The 22613-nt window shown below is 42.2% G+C and overlaps 2 protein-coding genes across 2 annotated transcripts; both read right to left on the bottom strand.

The window, feature by feature from the left end:
* Window positions 1-3503: 3503 nt before the first annotated feature.
* On the bottom strand, window positions 3504-4664 carry LOC120862234 (interferon alpha-2-like). The gene has a single exon (XM_040238363.1). The coding sequence runs from the start codon at window positions 4445-4447 to the stop codon at window positions 3890-3892; it is 558 nt and encodes a 185-aa protein (XP_040094297.1). The 5' UTR covers window positions 4448-4664; the 3' UTR covers window positions 3504-3889.
* A 13881-nt stretch (window positions 4665-18545) lies between these two features.
* On the bottom strand, window positions 18546-19121 carry LOC120862226 (interferon beta-2-like). The gene has a single exon (XM_040238355.1). The coding sequence runs from the start codon at window positions 19119-19121 to the stop codon at window positions 18561-18563; it is 561 nt and encodes a 186-aa protein (XP_040094289.1). The 3' UTR covers window positions 18546-18560.
* Between the last annotated feature and the right edge of the window lie 3492 nt (window positions 19122-22613).

The following is a 22613-nucleotide window of genomic DNA, read 5'->3' as shown; positions in this document are numbered from 1 at the left end:
GTTGTGTATATTTGTACAACTACTTTCAAAAACATTGTCTAGAAAAGCTGAAAATATGCATAGCCTGTGGCCCATGACCCAGTCATATACGGATGTAAGAGCTGGACCATAAGAAGGCTGAACACTGAAGAATTGATGCTTTTGAACTGTGGTGTTGGAAAAGACTCTTGAGAGTCCCTTGAAATGCAGGGAGATCAAACCAGTCAATCCTAAAGGAAATCAATCCTGAACTTCATTAGAAGGACTGATGCTGAAACTGACACTGCAGTCCTCTAATGAGCTGACTCGTTAGAAAAGACCCCGATGCTGGGAAAGACTGAAGGAGAAGGAGAGTGGGATGACGATGCTGGGAAAGACTGAAGGCAGAAGGAGAGTGGGATGACGATGCTGGGAAAGACTGAAGGCAGAAGGAGAGTGGGATGACAGAGGACACGATGGTTGGATGACATCTCTGATTCAATGGATATGAGTTTGAGCAAGCTCTGGGAGATGGTGAAGGACTGGGAAGTCTTGTTGTAGTCCATTGGGGTCACAAAGAATCAGACATGACTGGGCGACTGAACAACATGACCCAGTAAGTCCACTCTTAGCAATTACCCTGGGAAAGAATCATGTAAATATGCGTCAGTATGGAAGTAAAGAATATTCAGACCAGCAATATTCATAAGAGTCCCAAACTAGAAACAGCCCAAATACCCATTAAAATTGCATAAATACTTTATCCTGATAATAGGGTTATTAATAACAATAAAAAGTAAGAACCACAACTAAATGCACAAATATAGCAGTGATTGAGAGACACTCACCTCAGAAGAAAATGTATACTATTACAGAAATTTAAAAATAGGCCAGAGTAGACCAGAGACATTTTGCTTGGTGACCGAGAGAGTTCCTGTGAAGCTTCAGGACCACGATGGAAAGTCCGTCTCCAGCTTGAGGGAAGAGCATGTCTTCCCACCTTCCAGCTGTGGCCTCGCTCTCACCTTCTCTCAGCACCTGAGGCTGACTGTGCCCAGGCGGGGGTTGCCCTGTACTCACAGCCGACAGCTGGTGGGCCCAGAGCCCCTCCTCAGGCCTCCCACCTGGTGTGGAGAGGGACAGCATGCAGAGAGATGTAAGTGCCTCTGGTTGCAGCCTCGTCTCTCCTCCATTTACTCACACTAAGGACATCATTCACAGGCCAAGGACAATACTCATTGCCCAGTGTTTCTCCTGCTCACTTCAGATGCAGCTGGGACTAGGTATTTTGGTTGGGGCCTTGGCTAACTCCTCCAGAATGTACCCAATCAGAGGATCCCACACTGTGCTCCCCTGTCACTCTCAGAATGCTCCCATCAGAGGGTCGATGGCCAGGAACAGGCAGGAGCAGCCCAGGCCTTGTTTTCTGTGTTTGCTGCCAGGACCTGCTGCTGCTGACACTCAGCCTGGCCCTTTCAGAACGTGCCCGTCTGCATCAAGCCTGCATTTACTTTTCCCTTCAGATCCCAGGTTGTTCTCTGAGCTGGACTCTGAATCTCAGAATAACTATCAGGGGTGCATTGAGTCAGGCCAACCTAAGTTTGAGAAGAGAGTTAAAAGGACAATACATTGGCTGCAGCTGCTGAGCAAGCCTCCCTCGAGCCCCTGCCCCACGCTGCTGTCATGAGGGCAGGTCTCACTGAGTGGGTTCTGGGTTAGTTTCCTGTCTCTCAGGCAGTTTCTGAATCTTCCTTAAAGTGAAACAGCCCAAAGCAAAGCCATCTACATACTTAAAACCGACAAGTGACTTGAGTTTTGTTACATCATCAGAGATTGCATAATGAACCTCAGAGGCAAAAATAGCAACGAAGTTGACGCAACAAGAGAAAAGGAAATTAAAAGCAAGCTGCCAAACGGGATTTCAGGATCCAGGCTGGGAATCCCCTCTGGCCTGGCCTCCTGGCTGAGTTGAGTGCTCAGAGCAGAGGATCCTCCTTGACTGCCTGCCAGACGCCTGTGCCTTCCAGGTGGAAACTCTGAGCTCCTAAACTCCAGGGAAAAACAAAGAATCCAGTGAGGGTGGGGGTGTGTCTTGTAGACAGCTGGCCTGTGTGCCACATAGGAATGTTTCCTGTTTCTGTCTAGAACTCTGAGTATTGTTGCAACAGGCTTGGCAATGTCATCCCTGCTGCTGCTGCTAAGTCGCTGCAGTCGTGTCCGACTCTGTGCGACCCCATAGACGGCAGCCCACCAGGCTCCTCCATCCCTGGGATTCTCCAGGCAAGAACACTGGAGTGGGTTGCCATTTCCTTCTCCAGTGCATGAAAGTGGAAAGTGAAAGTGAAGTCGCTCATTCGTGTCCGACTCTTCGAGACCCCATGGACTGCAGCCTACCAGGCTCCTCCGTCCATGGGATTTTCCAGGCAAGAGTACTGGAGTGGGGTGCCATCGCCTTCTCTGAATGTCATCCCAGTGAATGGCTATTTCTCCTCTCTCTGTGCAGTGGGTGAGCTGCAGGAATCTGTCTCTGAACAGCTCTCTGGAAACTGCCCCATCTTCTTGACCACAGACCCAGAACATCAGGAAATAATCTGCTAAACAGATTCAAATAGAAGACTTAATGTAAGGAGCACTTGGGAAGTGTCTGGTACCATTCTGAGCATGTGCTATAAATTAAAGCAATTTATCTTACCACATTATCATGATGTGCTTTTATGATTATCTTAATTTTACAGTTAAGACATAATGCAGCAATTTATAACTAGGCAATCTATTTTTATTTACTAATGAAAAATCTGAAAGATTTATTTGCAAGGAAATATAAATAAATGAGAAAGTGAAGTATATGAAAAATGGATATCTATGTGATATACATTAATATGTCCCTATGTATAGATTTATTAACTACATATGAAAATGTCTAGAAGGATACGCATTAAATTGTTAACAGTACAGGATTAGGGTGCATCCTCCTGAGGTCAAGGTTAGGCATTCCTTTGTATGAATTATTTAAAAGTTTAGTAATGACATGTGTGTTTAATATATACGAATAAGCTTAAGAAACCTTCTTTACTTCTTTAGAGTCACATTTATCATGGCAGCTACTGGTTCTCACATCTCTTAGTTGTCTCTGCAGTCCCCAGCCTGCCTTGTTCTTCTTGCCTCCATTTGAACAGTTCAGGAAGACTCTTTTCTCAGGAGTGGCCAAGTGTAGAAAACTTACTCTCCCTTCCTCATCCTACTCCAGGATCCTAGATTCCACATATGCGATTGACCTCCCATGATGTATGTGGTTCTGCACTAAACCTTGAAGGCGCTCCGGTTCTTACAGGCCCCAAGCAGGCACCTGAGTCCATGACCTGGGCTTTTCTCCACTCATCTCCCTCCCTCCTCTAATCTGTGTCTCAAGAATCACATTCAGTCCCTCCTCAAATTGTCCCTTGTTCCTTCTATGACCCAGAGTGGGTAACCCTGTTCCCTCTTTACTCAGGTAACTTCAGTATAGGCTTATCTTCCAGGATCAGGCTTTGGGTTAGATTTTATTCAATGGTGTGTGCAAGCCAGCTTGCTTTCTTAAAATTACTTTTCTTTCCACTACTTAAATACAAATAGTAGTCTTCTACAAAATATAATACAAAACAAACTATCTTATGAATGATAAAGATTTAAATGCTATGAACAGCCTAAATATTTCTGATAATTTAAATAAATAAATAAACATTACAACTTTTTAAGATGGAAAATGGATTCTTAAATCTGTTTTAAACAGTTATGGTAACAAAACCTTTAACATACATTTAAATAACCCCATATATTAGCTATAACTTATATGTCATCTGACACAAAAAATAGAGTTAAAGGTTGCACTTTGAGTCTTAGAAAATAGCCATTTAGTTGACCAGATGAACTGTTTTCAGATTCAACGTCTTCTTTATTTCCTGAGTTTTCCGATGAGCTTGTTGGCAAAGACTAAGCACCTTCTGATTTCCACGCTGACAACCTCCCAGGCACAGTGGCTGTATTCTTTCTCTTTGAGATACACACTGATTCGCTGGAAGTAACCCTTCACAGCCAATCTGGAGTTCTCACTGCCTAGAGGTGACTGTTCCGGCATCCTTCCCTCCCTCAGACACGCGTCCAGGTCCTCCAGCTGCTGATCAAGTCCCACGAGGAATCTGTCCAGGAGGCTCTCGTCCCGACCTGCAGAAGAGCCCGTGGTGCTGAAGAGCTGGAAGGTCTGCTGGGGCAACTTGTGCACAACAGCTGTGGCTTCTGTCTTCTCAAGCCTGGTCCCGTGCACCAGGGTCTGAGGAAATCTGAAGTCAGTCCTGTCCCTCAGACAGGACACAGTGGACACCCTCTCCATCTGACTCCAATGTGTGAAGCTTTCCAGATTGTCATGGCTCACAGGCAGCTCACAGCCGAGGGAGCACGTGGGGCTGGAGCAGAGCATCACCAGGGCCAGCAGCACAGAGACAGGGAGGGCCATTGGGACACTGGGGGCTTGCAGGACCACCTGCAGGGGAGGTCTAGCCAAGTTCTGAGGGCTTGGGGTGATGGGTGGCTCCTAAAGAGTGAGTCGAGAAAATTTCATTTTCTGGGTTTTTCCATAGTTTGCCCTTTCCTTTCTTTTTCTACTCTTTGTAATGAAATGAATGGAAGTGCTAATTTTTGCCATGAGTGCCTAGGTGGGGGACATCAAATCATTTGTGCCACTGTGGTTGATGTCTTCATAGCCGTATATTATGCTTTTCACACCTCCTTAGTTGTTCCTGTGAGAAGAGTCTGATCAAAGTCAGAGAAGGGAGAAATATTCATAGAAAAGTTGGCTTTTCCAGGTCACCAAGAAGTGTTCAGTATGAAAACAGCTTATAAGAGAATCTTTTGATTTTTCTCATTTTTCTCTCATTTACCCTTTTCTCCCTTCATTAAAAGATTTCATTTATGTATGTACCTTTACTATATCACCTGAGTAGGCCTTGGGCTCACTGGAGACGTTATAGGGGACAATATCACTGATATCATTTGTTAAAAATGAATTATGTTACAACGTAATCCACAAAGCACTTTTTTAGGTGCTGGTTGTCCTGATGCTGCTGCTGCTAAAACGCTCCAGTCGTGTCCGACTCTGTGCGACCCTATAGACAGCAGCCCACCAGGCTCTCTGTCCCTGGGATTCTCCAGGCAAGAGTACTGGAGTGGGTTGCCATTGCCTTCTCCAGCTAGCTGTCCTAAAAAATTCAATTTTGCCTGTGTTTATTTCTCTTTCTCCTCTACCGCTACAATATTTCACGGGAAACTTTGCCTCAGTCATTGTGTGATAGTACAGATAATCTCATCTCCTTAGATATTTCACTGGGAAGTGATAATCTACCATACTGAGGTTGCAATTACATTCAACCCTTGTAATGGCGTGTCTTTACCAATTCTGTAAGGTACAGATAATTTTTAATAATATTAATGACAGAAATTTTTACATGCAGCCTCTCAGCAAAGTGTTTTTAATAAACATGACATTAATCTTCACAGCCTCCTTATGAGATAATTACTATAATTATTGATGTATTTGCAAATAAGGAAACAAAACTCAGAGAGATTACTTAATTTGCTAACAGTCAGGATTAACTGCATAAGTGGTACTTGACCACTAAACTATTCTGCCTCCATGTTATTCCTCATTAACCTCAAGCATTCTCCTTTAGCTACACTACGTACAGTTGCAAGTAAGTAATCTCTCTAATTATGTCACATTTGACTGCCCTGATAGATTGTTAGCTCCCTAAAGGCAGTAATGGCACATGTGGAGAATCAAGGAAGGTGTCTGTCCCAGAGGAAGTGCACAGAGGGGTCTCTGTCCCATTGTTCATCACTAAGGCATGTCCACTCTCTTTGATCCCATGGACGACAGCACGCCAGGCTCCCTGTCCTCCTGTATTGGTCAGATTTGCTCAAGTTCATGTCCATTGAGTTGGTGATGCGATCCCGTCATCTCATCCTCTGTTGTCCCCTTCTTGTCCTGCCCTCAGTCTTTCCCAGCATCAGGGTCTTTTCCAGTGAGTGTGCTCTTCCCATCAGGCGGCCAAAGTATTGGAGCTTCAGCTCTGTCCCAGAAGTACTTCTAAGAGAACTATACACACCAAAGTTTGAGTAGACCTAGTATTTTAAGACTGTTTCAGAAAATGAGAATCTTCTGAAAACAAAGATATTAAGAGTAAATTTAAATGGATTTTTAAACTTTCTGGATAATTTCTCAAAATATTTTCTCAGATGGAAACAGGGACTCTCAATGTTCAGTTGTTGCTAAGTTGCTTCAGCTGTTTCCACCTCTTTTTGAAACTATGGACCACAGTCGGCCAGGCTACTCTGTAGATCTCAACAAAAGACCACTTGAAATATAGGACTGGAAGTTAGCAAGTGCAATGGGAACTATACCCTCTTCAATTGTAGTGTAATGATTGTAATGTTCCTGGAATGAACAAATGACACTTTTGTGGCAAAGAAGAATAGGAATTGGAGAGGAAGAACTTACTAAGTTCCTCTAAAATAGGAAGCACTTTGTCAGAGGAGACAGCTTGGTTCAGTGCTTGAGACACTGGACATGGGGGCAAGATTGCCTAGGTTGATGTCCCAGCTCCATCCTACACTGGCTATGTGACCTTCAGCACCCTGGTTTTCCTCTTGTATGGAAATGATAGTCATATTTGTTTCACTGGATTGTTGGGAAGATTGAATGACATAGCATGCTTCTGACCATGCCTGGACAAGACAGAGAAGCATTCAGTATCTACTAGCCATTACCACGAGAGGGAAAATTCACACATCCAACTATGGGAACTGGATCGAATTTCCCTGAGATGACCTGCTTCCCTTCCTTCAATTCTCAGCTCAGTGGTCAACATTATTACATCTAATCTCATCTCTTATGTGAACATGACGTCCTGTCCAAATCACTTATACCTAGTAGCTTCCAGGTAACAGCTGACCTCTCACACATGAATAAAATGGCTGTCCAATCTGTGACCCAGTCTCTTTCATGGTGAGTTAATTGGTCTATATGCTCAGAATCAGATAATGTCCATGAAGAGTGAGTAATGTAAACAGACAAATAAAAATAAATAAGTAGATACTGGGAGTTAGCATAGCTGACAACTAGCCTCTTGAGTCGGACATGACTGAAGCAACTTAGCAGCAGCAGCAGCAGCAGCCTCTTCGGTAACACTCTGCCTAAGAGCCTGCTATACGCTCCTCTGGCTCTGTCTGCAGCTGAAGTCTCACATGGGGTGGTTTGAAATCTCATCTGTAGAGCTCTTCCTCCCCATTTGTGTAGTTAAGTGACATTTTGTCATTTGAACAGAGAAGATGTCACTATAGTTTGTTTTTTTTTCAATTACATTGTTTACTTTCCTTTTACCTTTGTGCATTACTTTTTCATTCACTGCTTACTTTTACTTGCTAGGAATGTTCAATGAGAGTGGAAAGTTTTGAGATCTTGAAAAATCACAGAAGCAATACATTTCCTCTTCTTTTCACTTACATTTTCCCTTCCTTTATTTTGGCAACAAACCTCAAAATGGAAATAGAAAAGACTGCAGAAGCATTAGGACAGCTTTTACCAAGTGAAATAAAAATGACAAAGAAGAGGTAACAATATGAAAATTATATAAAAGTAGCAAAGAAAAGTGGGCTGCTTAGACATCAGTTCAGTTCAGTTCAATTGCTCAGTCGTGTCCGACTCTTTGCGACCCCATGAATCGCAGCACGCCAGGCCTCCCTATCCATCACCAACTCCCGGAGTTCACTCAGATTCACATCCATTGAGTCAGTGATGCCATCCAGCCATCTCATCCTCTGTCGTCCCCTTCTCCTCCTGCCCCCAATCCCTCCCAGCATCAGAATCTTTTCCAATGAGTCAACTCTTTGCATGAGGTGGCCAAAGTACTGGAGTTTCAGCTTCAACATCAGTCCTTCCAAAGAAATCCCAGGGCTGATCTCCTTCAGAATGGACTAGTTGGATCTCCTTGCAGTCCAAGGGACTCTCAAAAGTCTTCTCCAACACCACAGTTCAAAAGCATCAATTCTACAGTGCTCAGCCTTCTTCACAGTCCAACTCTCACATCCATACATGACTACTGGAAAAATCATAGCCTTGACTAGACAGACCTTAGTCGGCAAAGTAATGTCTCTGCTTTTGAATATGCTATCTAGGTTGGTCATAACTTTTCTTCCAAGGAGTAAGCATCTTTTAATTTCATGGCTGCAGTCACCATCTACGGTGATTTTGGAGCCCCCAAAAATAAAGCCTGACACTGTTTCCACTGTTTCCCCATCGATTTCCCATGAAGTGATGGGACCGGATGCCATGATCTTCGTTTTCTGAATGTTGAGCTTTAAGCAATATTTTCCACTCTCCTCTTTCATCAAGAGGCTTTTTAGCTCCTCTTCACTTTCTGCCATAAGGGTGGTGTCATCTGCATATCTGAGGTTATTGAGATTTCTCCCGGCAATCTTGATTCCAGCTTGTGTTTCTTCCAGTCCAGCGTTTCTCATGATGTACTCTGCATAGAAGTTAAATAAGCAGGATGACAATATACAGCCTTCATGTACTCCTTTTCCTATTTGGAACCAGTCTGTTGTTCCATGTCCAGTTCTAACTGTTGCTTCCTGACCTGCATACAGATTTCTCAAGAGGCAGGTTAGGTGGTCTGGTATTCCCATCTCTCTCAGAATTTTCCACAGTTTATTGTGATCCACACAGTCAAAGGCTTTGGCATAGTCAATAAAGCAGAAATAGATGTTTTTCTGGAACTCTCTTGCTTTTTCCATGATCCAGCAGATGTTGGCAATTTGATCTCTGGTTCCTCTGCCTTTTCTAAAACCAGCTTGAACATCAGGAAGTTCACGGTTCACGTATTGCTGAAGCCTGGCTTGGAGAATTTTGAGCATTACTTTACTAGCATGTGAAATGAGTGCAATTGTGTGTGGTAGTTTGAGCATTCTTTGGCATTGCCTTTCTTTGGGATTGGAATGAAAACTGACCTTTTCCAGTCCTGTGGCCACTGCTGAGTTTTCCCAATTTGCTGGCATATTGAGTGCAGCACTTTCACAGCATCATCTTTCAGGATTTGAATTAGTTCAACTGGAATGCCATCACCTCCACTAGCTTTGTTCGTAGTAATGCTTTCTAAGGCCTGCTTGACTTCACAATCCAGGATGTCTGGCTCTGGATGAGTGATCACACCATCGTGATTATCTGGGTCGTGAAGATCTTTTTTTGTACAGTTCTTCTGTGTATTCTAGGCTGTAGTCAAATATTGGCTTAGAGATTGGCTGTATTGTTCTGGCTCAGAGGTTAAACGTCTGTCTCCAATGCGGGAGACCTGGGTTCAATCCCTGGGTTGGGAAGATCCCCTGGAGAAGGAAATGGTAACCCACTCCAGTATTCTTGCCTGAAGAATCCCATGGATGGAGAAGCCTGGTAGGCTACAGTCCACGGGGTCCAAAGAGTTGGACACGAATGAGCGACTTCACACATATTGGTCTCTGAATTCTAGCTGGAAAGCAGACAGAAAATTGGAAATCATAGAACATTTTGCTGTCCTGCCAATTTAAACACAAAGTAACAGATACAGAAGTGAAGCAAAATAAATGATCATTCACAGTAGTGATTCTATAATGTGAAATATATGTCTTTTAGATCCACATATTCATCTTCTTTTTCAATAAGGAAAAAAATGGATTTTCATTATTACATGCATTTTCCATTTTCCCTCTATTTTTATAATCTTAGCCATGGACATTTTCATGTCAATATCATGTTTTCCAGTGTATCAATTTCATACATTAAGCCTATCCATTTTTTCACTTCCATAAAGTGAATTAATTATTTTTCTATTGTTTTACTATTTTTCTTGATGAAACATACTTGACTGTGATACATTTGTTCATGATGAGCTACAAATGGTGTGTAATTTAAAACATAATGTAAAGTACTTTTCTTATGTTCTTGATAGTATTTCAGTCTAACATGGTTTCCTAGCAGGATTATAAGTTTTTTAAATTTTATTACACAAATAAGACCTTTCATCATCAGATTTTAACTAAATATAGAACCATTCCAGCATTGGGACTTTCAGTGATATCTTGTGAACTCCAAGAGGTGAACTGTTTTCTTATGTGAAACATAATCACATCTAAAATCAAACACAAACTCTCCTTTTTTGTTTCTCTGGTTGTATAGCTTTCTGCATGATTATTGTTGTTTAGTCGCTATGTCATGTCTGACTCTTTGTGACCCCATAGACTGTACATGCCAGGCTCCTCTGTCCAAAGGATAGTTCAGGCACGAATACTGAAGTGGTTGTCACCTCCTTCTCCAGAGGATCTTCCCAAGCCAGGGGTGGAACCCACACCTCTTGTGTCTCCTGCATTTACAGGCATATTCTGTGCCAGTAGTACCACCTCATCTGTTATATCGTAAGTTCAAATAGAGTTTAATTAGTTTTAACATAGAGAAGCATCAGGATTAAACATGGAAATGTTGTAGTTTCAAATTCTTTTTAAATGTTCTAATCTTTGAAATATCTCTTTTGCATTTAGAATATTTCATTCTGTGTTATCATAATTTAGATTGCATGGAAAACAAAACAGAGAGAAGGATTTTTGCAATGAATATGCCAATCTCAATGAACACATTTTCCATTATAATATTAATTTCAAAATTCAAATTTGGAAATCAGCCATCAAGTGAATGACATATAAAATCTATTTTTTTCCCTGCTCTGAAGTAACCACCTTTTTAGAGAACCAATCTGAGGCATGGCTAAAACAGACCCCCCCCCCCATATCTATCTATCTATCTATTAGTATATAGGCGTATCAACATTCAAAAAATGAAGATCATGGCATCCAGTCCCATTACTTTATGGAAAATAGATGGGGAAAAAGTGGAAACAGTGTCAGATTTCATTATCTTGGAGTCCAAAATCACTACAGACGGTGACTACAGCCACAAATCAAAAGATGCTTGCTCCTGGGAAGAAAAGCTATGACTAACCTAGACAGTGTGTTAAAAAGCAGAGACATCACATCGCTGTAAAGGTCCATGTAGTCAAGATTATGGTTTTTCCAGTAGTTGTAGGGATGTGAGAGTTGGACCAGAAAGAAGGTTGAGTGCTGAAGAATTAGTGCTTTCGAACTGTGGTGCTGGAGAACACTCTTGAGAGTCTCTTGGACAGCAAGGAGATTAATTCAGTCAATCCTAAAGGAAATCATATTCATCAGTGAATGAATATTCATCAGAAGGACTGGTGCTGAAGCTTTAATACTTTGGCCACCTGCTGTGAAGAAAACAATTCTTTGAAGAAGACCTTGATGCTGAGAAAGACTGAGGGCAGATGGAGAAGGGGGTGACAGAGGATGAGATGGTGGCTTGGCATCACTGACTCAATGGACATGAGTTTGAGCATGCTCCGGTAGATGGTGAAGGACAGGGAAGCCTGGCTTACTGCAGTTTATGGTGTCGCAAAGACTCGGATACAACTTAGCAACTGAACAATATATGTGTATATATATACACACACTTGTACAATTTATATTAAATAAGTATACACATGTGTGTTGCCACTTTAACATAAAAGGATGAAAAGCTGATGTTTACTTGAATTGTTATCTTATCCTGTATTTTTTACCTTCCTGCAACATAAATGCTATCTCATCAGCAGGATAACAGGAAAACTAATTAAGTGACTATTAGTGGTAAGTAATACACTAAGCGTAATAATCTGTCAAATATTTTATATAGTGTTTCATAAGTTGCAATTAGTTTTAACTGTTAACTCTTCATTGATACAAAAATTTTGTTTTAGTCTTCTTCGGTCCTTGCCCACAGCATGTGTGTGATATTTTTTGAAGATCACTTACAGGAAGACTGAGTTCAACTTTCCATTTCCTATATTTAGATCAGAATGAGACTCATGATTGTGGACCCAAATGGAAGACTCACTCATCAATTTTTCTTCAGTCATCCTCAAGTACTTGCAAGGAATTGCCTGATTATTCTTTTCTTATCTCCTTTGGGTAATAAGGAAACAGAAGTAACCAGTCTACACTGCGGATATTTTCCTTCAGGCAATGCCTTTGGGGATCAGCTTGGATGTTTCTTTCAAATAGTCGATGATACTGTGAACTATGACTGGCATTCTTGTCATTCTCCCCAAAGCTGAACTTGGAGAAAAAACATTTCGGTCAGATTGTATTTTAACAAAGTGTGTGCAAGCAAGAACATTACTTGTTCCCCTTGACCCCTACCAGAACTTCATTTGAACAAATAGTGCAAATGTGAAACGTGGTCTCATGCCCTGTCAAGTACAAACTAGCACGTGCCATTGGCACTTGCCATCTACCTACAAGGATTAAATCATGTGCAATTGCAGCTGCTGATTTTTAACACCCCTGGAAAGGAATTCAGGGTGGAAAGCAGAAGTGAGGCATGCTATGAGCAGGGAAAACTGGCAGAACGAGTCTTCAGAAGGTTAGATGTTTTCAGGAGCACATTTTATGAACCCAATTCTTCTATCTCCTTATATCTAGAAACGCATGAAAATCCTTCATACTGATGACTGCTTCTTGTGACTCCAAGAAACCTTCACGACACTAACAGAAAACTTCTACAAAAAATAGGCACATGATTACATGTACTCTTCCTTCACCAAAATCATGTATATCCCTCTGTGCCTCTTTAAACACCTTCTCAGAGCTATCTGATATGCTGTCTCCTGGGCGACAGTCCTCTTTTTGCCCCCCCCCAAAAACTTTCAACTTTCATGTTGTGCATTTTTGAAAGTGAGCACCCTGAACTTATTTTTTCATGCATTCCTCACCCAATAATTTCACAACTTGATTGCAGTGAGATTCACATGAGGATAAATCCAGGCCATGGAATGTGAGAGGAAGTGCTCTTCCCCTGTGTAGTCCTAGTGTTTGGAAACATCCCCTGTGAACCACCAGACTTCATCCCTTTACTGGAGAGTGTAGTAATTCAAGTACCACATTCAATTTGGAGTCACATGAGTTGATGATGGAAAAAGCCACTGAACAAAAGGTACCTGTTTCCCTGAATCATTCATTCATTTCAGTTGTTCAGTCATATCCAACTTTTTGCAACCCCATGGACTGCAGCACCCCTGGCTTCCCTTGGTCAATCACCAACTCCCACAGCTTGCTCAAACTCATGTCCATCGAGTCAGTGATGCCATACAACCATCTCATCCTCTGTCACCCCCTTCTCCTCCTGCCTTCAATCTTTCCCAGCATCAGGGTCTTTACCAGTGAGTCAGTTCTTCACATTGGGTGGCCAAATTACTGGTTTTTCAGCTTGAGTATCAGTCCTTCCAATGAATATTCAGGACTGATTTCCTTTAGGATGGACTGGTTTGATCCTGGTGCAGTCCAAGGGGCTCGCAAAGGTCGTCTCCAACACCACAGTTCAAAAGCATCAATTCTTAGGCACTCAGCTTTCTTTATAGTCCAAATCTCACATCCACACATGACTACTAGAAAAACCATTGCTTTGACTAGACAGACCTTTGTTGGCAAAGTAATGTCTTTGCTTTTTAATATGCTGTCTAGGTTGGTCATAGCATTTCTTCCAAGGAGCAAGCGTCTTTTAATTTCATGGCTGCACTCACCATCTGCAGTGATTTTGGAGCCCAAGATAATAAAGTCTGTCACTGTTTCCATTGTTCCCCATCTATTTTCCATGAAGTGGTGGAATGCGATGCCATGATCTTAGTTTTTGAACGTTGAGTTTTAAGCCAGCTTTTTCACTCTCCTCTTTCACTTTCATCAAGAGGCTCTTTAGTTCTTCTTCACTTTCTGCATAAGGGTGGTATCACCTGCATATCTGAGGTTATTGATATTTCTCCTGGCATTCTTGATTCCAGCTTGTGCTGCATACAGCCCAGCATTTTGCATGATGTACTCTGCATATAAGTTTAATAAGCAGGGTGACCATATACAGCCTTGCTGTACTCCTTTTCCCAGTTTGGAACCAGCCCATTGTTCCATGTCCGGTTCTAACTGTTCCTTCTTGACCTGCATACAGATTTCTCAGGAGACAAGTCAGGTGGTCTGGTATTCCCAACTCTTCAAGAATATTCCACAGTTTGTTGTGATCTTCACAGTCAAAGGCTTTGGCTTAATCAATAAAGCAGAAGTATATGTTTTTCTGGAATTCTCTTGCTTTTCTATGATCCAACAGATGTTGGCCATTTGATCTCTGGTTCTTCTGCCTTTTCTAAATGCAGCTTGAACATCTGGAAGTTCATGGTTCACATACCATTGAAGCCTGGCTTGGAGAATTTTAAGCATTACTTTACTAGCGTGTGAGATGAGTGCAATTGTGCAGTAGTTTGAGAATTCTTTGGCTTGCCCTTCTTTGGGACTGGAGTGAAAACTGACCTTTTCCAGTCCTGTGGCCACTGCTGAGTTTCCCAAATATGCTGGCATATTGAGTGCAGCACTTTCACAGCATCATCTTTTAGGATTTGAAATAGCTCAACTGGAATTCTATCACCTCTTCTAGCTTTGTTCGTAGTGATGCGGCCTAAGGCCCACTTGACTTTGCATGCCAGGATATCTGGCTCTAGGTGAGTGATCACACCATCACGGTTATCTAGGTGATAAAGACCTTTCTTGTGTGGTTCTTCTATGTGTTCTTGCCACCTCTTCTTAATATCTTGTGTTTCTGTTAGAAAAATGGTCCATACCATTTCTGTCCTTTTTTTGTGTGTGCCTGTCTTTGCATTAAATATTCCCTTGGTATCTCTATGATACCAAGATTCTTGAAGAGATCTCTAGTGTTTCCCATTCTACAGTTTTCCTCTATTTCTTTGCATTGATCGCTGAGGAAGGCTTTCTTTTCTGTCCTTGCTATCCTTTGGAACTCTGCATTCCAATGGGTATATCTTTCCTTTTCTCCTTTGCCTTTCAATTCTCTTCTTTTCTCAGCTATTTGTAAGGCATCCTCAGACAACCATTTTGCCTTTTTGCATTTCTTTTTCTTGGGGATGGTCTTGATCCCTGCCTCTTGTACAATGTCATGAATTTCCATCCATAGTTCTTCAGGCACTCTGTCTATCAGATTGAATCCCTTGAATGTATTTGTCACTTCCACTGTGTAATTGCAAGGGATTTGATTTAGGTCATTCCAGAATGATCTAAGTGTTTTTCCCTACTTTCTTCATTTTAAGGGTGAATTTGGGTCTTCCCAGGTGGCTCAGATGGTAAAGTGTCTGCATGCAATGTGAGAGACCGAGTTCCGTCCCTGGATCAGGAAGATCCCCTGGAGAAGGAAATGGCAACCCGCTCCAGTAGTACTGCCTGGCAAATTCCATGGATGGAGGAGCCTGGTAGGCTACAGTATATCGGGTCATAGAGTCGAGCAGGACTGAGTGACTTCACTTCACTTCACTTCACTTCACTTCACTTTGGCAATAAGGAGTTCATGATCTGAGCCACAGTCTGCTCCTGGTCTTGTTTTTGCTGACTGTGTAGAGCTTCCCCATCTTTGACTGCAAAGAATATAATCAAACTGATTTCAGTATTGACCATCTGGTTATATCCATGTGTAGAGTCTTCTCTTGTGTTGTTGGCAAAGGGTGTTTGCTATGACCAATGCATTCTCTTGGCAAAACTCTTGTTAGCCTTTGCCCTGCTTCATTTTGTACTTAAGTCCAAATTTGCCTGTTATTCCAGGTATCTCTTGACTTCCTACTTTTCCATTCTACAGGGTGGGCATAAGACAATTGGTTACAGGGCGATGTGGGGGGCTTTGCTGACAAAGTGAAACATTGTAGCCGCCATGAGACTATTGGCTGTCCCTAACGATTTGGGGTGGGGGGTGGTGGCGGCCGGCGTTGCAATCACTGTGTAGTCCAGTGGTGGCGAGGAGACTATTGGCTGTGGAACAATGGGAGGGCGTTGTGTACCAAGAGAAACATGTGGCAGCGATGACACTATTGGCTCTGCTGCGAGGGGGGGTGGGGGGGGGGCGTTGCGCAGATGGAGCATGGCAGCTAAGAGACTATTCACTGTGGCACCCTGCTGGAGCGTTGCTCACAGGTCAAATCCCGCCCTGCCTAGGAGACGATTTGCTGTGGGATGATGGGAGAGCTTCTGGAGAACAAAGTGGAACACAGTGGCCGCTATGAGACTATTCGCTGTGGGACGAGACTATTCGCTGTGGGACGGTGGGAGGGCGTTGAGCACAAAATGGAACATGGTGGCTGCGATGACACTATCTGCTATGGGGCGATGGGAGGGCGATACCCGGCGGTGGCGATGGGAGTACAGCCGATGTGACCTTATGACAGCGTTGAGGACAAAGTGAGGGCGGGGATCAGCGAGGAGTCAATTGGTTATCGGACGACCGGAGGGGATGCGCGCACAGGAAGACCTGCCGCGGTGGTGGCGATGAGTCTATTTGCTGTGGGACAATGGGACAGAGTAGAGGTCAAAGTTAAAGCAGGCTGTGGTGATGAGACCTTGGGCGATGGGAGTATGGGACAGCTTTGAAGAAAAGTGAAACACCACGGTGGAGATGGGATTACTGGCGACGGGAAGACAGGACAGCGTTGTTGTGCACAAAGGGGAAACCTGCGGCGGCTGTGAGCCTATAGGCGATGAGACCTTGGGCGGGAGTCGGACACAGAGGGGTAATCGGCGGTGGCTTTGAGAAGATTGGACGGCGTTGCGGACAAAGTGAAAGCCAGCCACGGCGATGAGACATTTGTCTATGGGACGCTGAGACGGTGTTGCGCACAGTGTGAAACACTGTGGCAGCGATGAGACAATTGGCTACTGGACGATGCGAGGGCGTTGCGCACAAACGGGAACCTGGCGCTGGCGAGGAGACTCCGCTTGTGCAGAAAGTGAAACACGGCGGTGGGATGAGACCTTGGGCGATGGGAGACTGGGACTGCGTTGGAAAAAAGTGAAACCCGGCGGCGGCGAGGAGCCTATAGGGAATGGGACCACGCGAAGGCGATGCGCGCATAGGAGAACCTGCGGTGGCGATGAGACTGTCAATATTTGCCCTGGGAAGTCAGAGGGCGTCGCGGAAGAGTGTGAAACAGCAGAGGCGGTGAGAATATTGGCGATGGGACGATAGAAGCGCGGTGTGGACAAAGTTAAACCCGGCGGTGGGGGTGAGACTATGGGCGATGGGACGATGGGAGGGCCTTGAGCACAAAGAGGAGCCAGGTGAAGTCAGTGAGACTATATAGGCTTAGAGCCATTTTGGACAACGTGAGAAGCAGCCAAGGCGATGAGACAGGCTATGGGACCCTGGGAGTGCGTTGCAGACAGACGAGAACTCAGTGGTGGCCAGGGGACAAATAACCATGGGACGGTTTGGGGAGACTTCCTAAGGGTGAGACGGAACGCGGCCACCACCTGGGTAAATGACCAGGAAACACTGAGCTCCTGGAATGCTCTGGAACTTTCAGAGTGTCTTTCAAGGATTCGGCGGTGAATTGGGGGTGTTAAGTATTCAATAACTAAAAAGTAGAAATATTTTTTAAACACAGCACTTTATTTTTTAATTAATTTTCTATTTAATTAATATACTTATTTTAAATGAAATATATCACGTTTCCAATTTTATAATAAATATATATAAGGTATTTAAAGTATAGTTTTGTTTAACAATAGCATTTTAATAAACATTATTTAAACTAAATTTTCTTTGTATTAAAACAACTATTTAATAAACTTTTCCATTTCTGTTTTTAGTGGATGTAAGCGTGTTAATAATTTCATGATTACTTTTCACTTACTTTTAATTGAGAGAATTACCATGTTTGACAATTTCTGGTGATCCTGTGGTAGTTTTAAGTAATTTTTAACTCATGTTCCTGAAATCTCTTTCCGAGGACTGCATTGTTGGAAATAAAGGTTGGAGTCCACAAGCAACTAAGGCCACTTAGAATTTTTCATTTACTTTAGTAAGAATTTTATAAAATAAATGGAATTTGCCCAGATTCTATTGGCATCAAGAAGGCTCACTTTGTAAGACTCTCAAATGTAAGGTGATGTATATTTCTCCATAATTAATAATAAGAAAAAAACCCCACATCATATCAAGAAGCCCTACAAAATGAGCTGTCTGGTACATTTAAAGAAGTGAACAAGACAAGAGCAGGTAAACTGTATGGATACATGGAGAGCGTGCATATAACTTAGATATTTCACACAGCATCCTTGTATTTAAAATTCCTGAAAGGCAGGGGCCAGAAACTCTACTACTCTGCAGGCGTCTTTTGCAATGAATGTCTCCTACATGCTCTGCAATTTTTAATCTGTGTTGTCACATAAATCAAGTTGACATTGAAACTGCCATGCTGACTTTTGTTTCATAAATAATTTCTCATATAAAAGTTTAAATAAATAAATAATGCATAAATCAATTTAAAAACAGCTTAGTCTTTAACCGTCCATTGAAATCCAGTGCATTGCATTGTCAGTTACTTCAAGAGCCTCTGCTGCTGAAGAGTCTCACCTCAAAGTCACAATTTTCCCTTCCCAGAGCCACTGGTGGGAGATGTTCAATCATGGAGGTAACCTGTTAGTCTCATCAGGAAAGAAAAGTTCTTGAGGATTTGCACTCGAACGACTGTCCAGGCACACCTGTGGTACTCCTTGGACTTCAGGTACTGCCCGAGGTTGAAGTAGTATTTCTTCAGGCGAAGAATGGTCGTGTCTCCCATAGTGGAGTTTTGCTTCTGCATTATTTCCTTCAGGATTGGCTCCAGACGATTCATCTGCCCATAGAGTTCCTCAAGGAGGTCCTCAATGATGGTCTCAGACCAGCCAGTGCTGGAGAAGTCTCTGGTGAGAATGCCGAAGATCTGCTGGAGCATCTCATACATGACCAATACGGCGTCTTCCTTCCGGAACTGCTGTGCTTGCTGCATCTCCTCAGGGACCTGGAAGTTCATCCTGAACTGGAGGCAGTGTTGAGGAGTTGAAGGTAACTGCCGCAGGAGGTTCTGACACACGGCAAGGCTCCGCCTCTGTTGGAATCGAAGCAAGCTGTAGCTCCTGGAAAGAGCTGTGGTGGAGAGACACAGCAGGAGAACCATCTGGAGGAGACACCGGTAGGTCATGGTGAAATCAGGCCCAGGGCTGCCTGTTCTGCTAGAAGGTGCTGAAGCTGAGTCTTCAAGAGTGTGCAGAGTGAATGTCCTTCCTCCTTGAGTGTGGGCTACTTAAACAGGATGGCCCTCCATTCTTTCTATTTGAGAGGAATTTCCCACTTTCAGTTCTCCCTTTCACTTTTCTCATGTCATTTAAATTATTAGTTGCCTCCAAAACTCTTTCTTTAAGCTCCTTATTTATATACCACATGGAAAAAAGATATAGAAACTGAGAATTTCTAATGTTTTTTAAAGTTAGAATGAATTGCAGAATGTTAAAGAGAAATATAAGCCAAATCTTTTGAACTAGATTATTATAGGATTCTTTCATTTTGAAAAGATTTTTCTTTTTCTCTTTTCATATTATGAGATTTGGGGAGAGGGAGCCTTGTTTGTAAGAGTTTCCTTTTTCATAAGAATTAGGTTTAATTCTCAAATCTGCTTTTACCAAACAACAATACTTGCAGTTTATGATTTTAAAAAAGATACCTATTTTTTCCTATCTAAAAGAGAATAATGTTAAACTAAGTTTATGAACAATAAATACATGATATATGTATGATTTAAATATAATACATGCAGTTTATGATTTTTAAAATGGCACCTATTTTTTTCTATCTAAAATAGAATGTGTTCCTAGAGGGGTGGGAGGGGGCAGGGAGGTTCCAGAGGGAGGGGACATATGTATACCTGTGGCTGATTCATGTTGCTATATAGCAGAAACCGACACAATATTGTAAAGCAATTATCATTCAATTAAAACTATATTTAAATAGAAAAAATAATGTATATAAAAAACAAAATAGAATGTTGTTAAACTAAGTTGTTCTGAATTTTTTGGGAGGCCTTAGCCATGAGGAGCAAGACATTACATAACTTTATCAACCTTGTTGTTTTTCAGGCGCTAAGTGAGGACCGACCTTTTGCGACCCCATGGAATGCAGAAGCCAGGCTTCCCTGTCCTTCAGTACCTCCTGGAGTTTGTTCAAACTCATTATCACTTCATGGTAAATAGATGGGAAACAATGGAAACAGTGAAGACTTTATTTGCTTGGGCTCCAAAATCAGTGCAGATGGTGACTGCAGCTAGGAAATTAAAAGACCACTTCTTTTTATATGAATGTGCAATTTAAATTTTTCTGGAGGCCACATCAAAGGAGTAAACAGAAAAAAGTTAATTTTAGCAGTATGTTTTATTTAACAAATATCTAAATGTTATCATTCAACATAAACCAATATAAAATTATTACTGAGATAATTACAAACTTCTTTTTCATAGTGCCTTCAAAGATAGTACATGCTGTTAGTCACAGTACAGCTCAGGCTGAACTAGTCAAGCACTCAGCTGGCCACATGGGGTTGTCAGCTCCAAGGTGACCAACACAGCTCAAGATGGAGGGAGCAGTAGGAAAACAAGATCAATATTAAAAATCAACCACTTCTTTTTATATGAGTAATTAAAACTTGGAAAATGACATTTAAAAATGATACCATTGACAATAACATAAAAAGTCTACTACTGAGAAACTGTCACAGTCAGAGGTGCCTAAGAAGATGTGGCAATGAAAGGCAACGGGGCATCATAAATGACATCCCAGAAGAGAAAAAGAACCTTAGGTAAAAAAGGAAGGAGATCTGGGAATTCCCCGGAGATCTAGTGGTTGGAACGCTATGCTTTCAGGGCAGGAGGCCCGAGTTCCATCCCTGGTCAGAGAACTACGATCCCACAAGTCTCAGAACCAAAAATAAGGAACTAAATAAAAAGTTGCTACAAACAGAGTGTGTGTGGGAGGGGGCGGGAGGAGGGAGAGGCATTAAGGAGTTCTTCATAAAGTGTAGACTAGGTAATTTTTAATGAATCAATTTATGACTGGACTGGCTCTTTATGGCAGCAGGCAGGCTTTCTCCAGTTGGAGCAAGCGTGGGCTGCTCTCTAGTTGAGGTGCTGGGGCTTCTCACTGCAGAGCTTTCTCCTGCTGCAGAGCACAGACTCCAGGGCCCAGCTCAGTAGTTGTAGTGCACAGGCGCAGGGGCCTCACAGCACATGTCATCCTCCCTGAGCGGGGCTGGGACCCAGGTCCCCTGCACTGGCAGGTAGGTTCTTAACCACTAGCCCACCAGGGAAGTCCTAGACTTTAATCCTTTTGAATGTAGTGTTAAGAGACCAAATTACCTTCCCTTTTGGCCTCTAAGTACAAGTCTGTAATTGAAATTTATTTCAAATTAGATGGCCAGAAACTAATGAAGAATCAAAGCTTTCTCTGTTACACTGAGATTGTCTTTTTTTCCATCTTGATCATCAATAAGGATTAAGCAACTTGCCCAAGTAATTCTTCTGAGTGAGCAAAAGACATGTGAGCATGTGATGAGGTGGTCAGCATATGTGAGAAGGGAATACAGAGTCTACAGTAGGAAACTGCCAAGGTCGCCTGCTACTGAGACTCACACTGTCATTTAGTGAGCAAATATTTAGCAAATGTTTCTTATCCACTTCATAAACAAAAGAAGCATATGCTGCTAATTTATTGGACTATTTTAAAAATGGCTCTCAATAAACTTTTGCTACTGGCTTGATTACGTATTTTTCACATTCTTTCTGAGGGTTTTTCCCCAACCTATTTATTATTTACTGTTCCTGCAAGAATGAATGAAACAGTTTTTTCATTACATTTTCTAATTTTTAATGGACTAGGTTTTCCTTGCATTTTCATACACAAACATATATTGAAATAATTTTGGTTTTTAATCTGGCTAACTTTACAAATGCTAAATCTAAAAGTATTTGGTTGGATTTTCAAATTTTTAAATAAATGTATATTGTCTGCAAAATCCCATGGATAGAGGAGCCTGGTAGGCTGCAGTCCATGGGGTCGCTAAGAGTCAGATAAGACTGAGCGACTTCACTTTCACTTTTCACTTTCATGCGTTGGAGAAGGAAATGGCAACCCGCTCCAGTGTTCTTGCCTGGAGAATCCCAGGGGCGGGGGAGCCTGGTGGCTGCCATCTATGCGGTCGCACAGAGTCAGACACGACTGAAGTGACTAGCAGCAAAAGCAGTATATTGTCTGCAAATAAAAATTTTAAAGGACTGAAGATGTCAAGGGTGATGATCATATAGGGCAACTGCTATTTGGTGTATAAATTTGTACTTTAAAAACATTTTGTAGCATAATTGAAATATGCATAGCCTATGATCTAGTAACTCCAGCAATCACCCTGGAAAAAAAATCAACTGAATATCCATCAGGATGTAAGAAAAGAACATTTATACCAGCACTATTGATAACAGTACAAAACACCAAATGACATAAAATCCCTTAAACTGGCATAAATAGATAAGTTGTTATCTACGCTTATGATAGGGTTGTTAATAACAAGATGTAAGAAGCACAATAAATGCACAAACATAGCTGTGAGTAAGAGAAACTCAACTCAGAAGAAAACACAAACCATTTGTATAAA

The sequence above is a fragment of the Oryx dammah genome, unplaced genomic scaffold (genome assembly GCF_014754425.2).
Source record: "Oryx dammah isolate SB20612 unplaced genomic scaffold, SCBI_Odam_1.1 HiC_scaffold_1, whole genome shotgun sequence".
NCBI lineage: Eukaryota > Metazoa > Chordata > Mammalia > Artiodactyla > Bovidae > Oryx > Oryx dammah.
This window is presented reverse-complemented; position numbering and strand designations above follow the sequence as displayed.

What these genes read in the sequence shown, in the direction of transcription:
- LOC120862234 (XM_040238363.1), bottom strand. Translation starts at nt 4,447, where the DNA reads ATGGCCCTCCCTGTCTCTGTGCTGCTGGCCCTGGTGATGCTCTGCTCC.
- LOC120862226 (XM_040238355.1), bottom strand. Translation starts at nt 19,121, where the DNA reads ATGACCTACCGGTGTCTCCTCCAGATGGTTCTCCTGCTGTGTCTCTCC.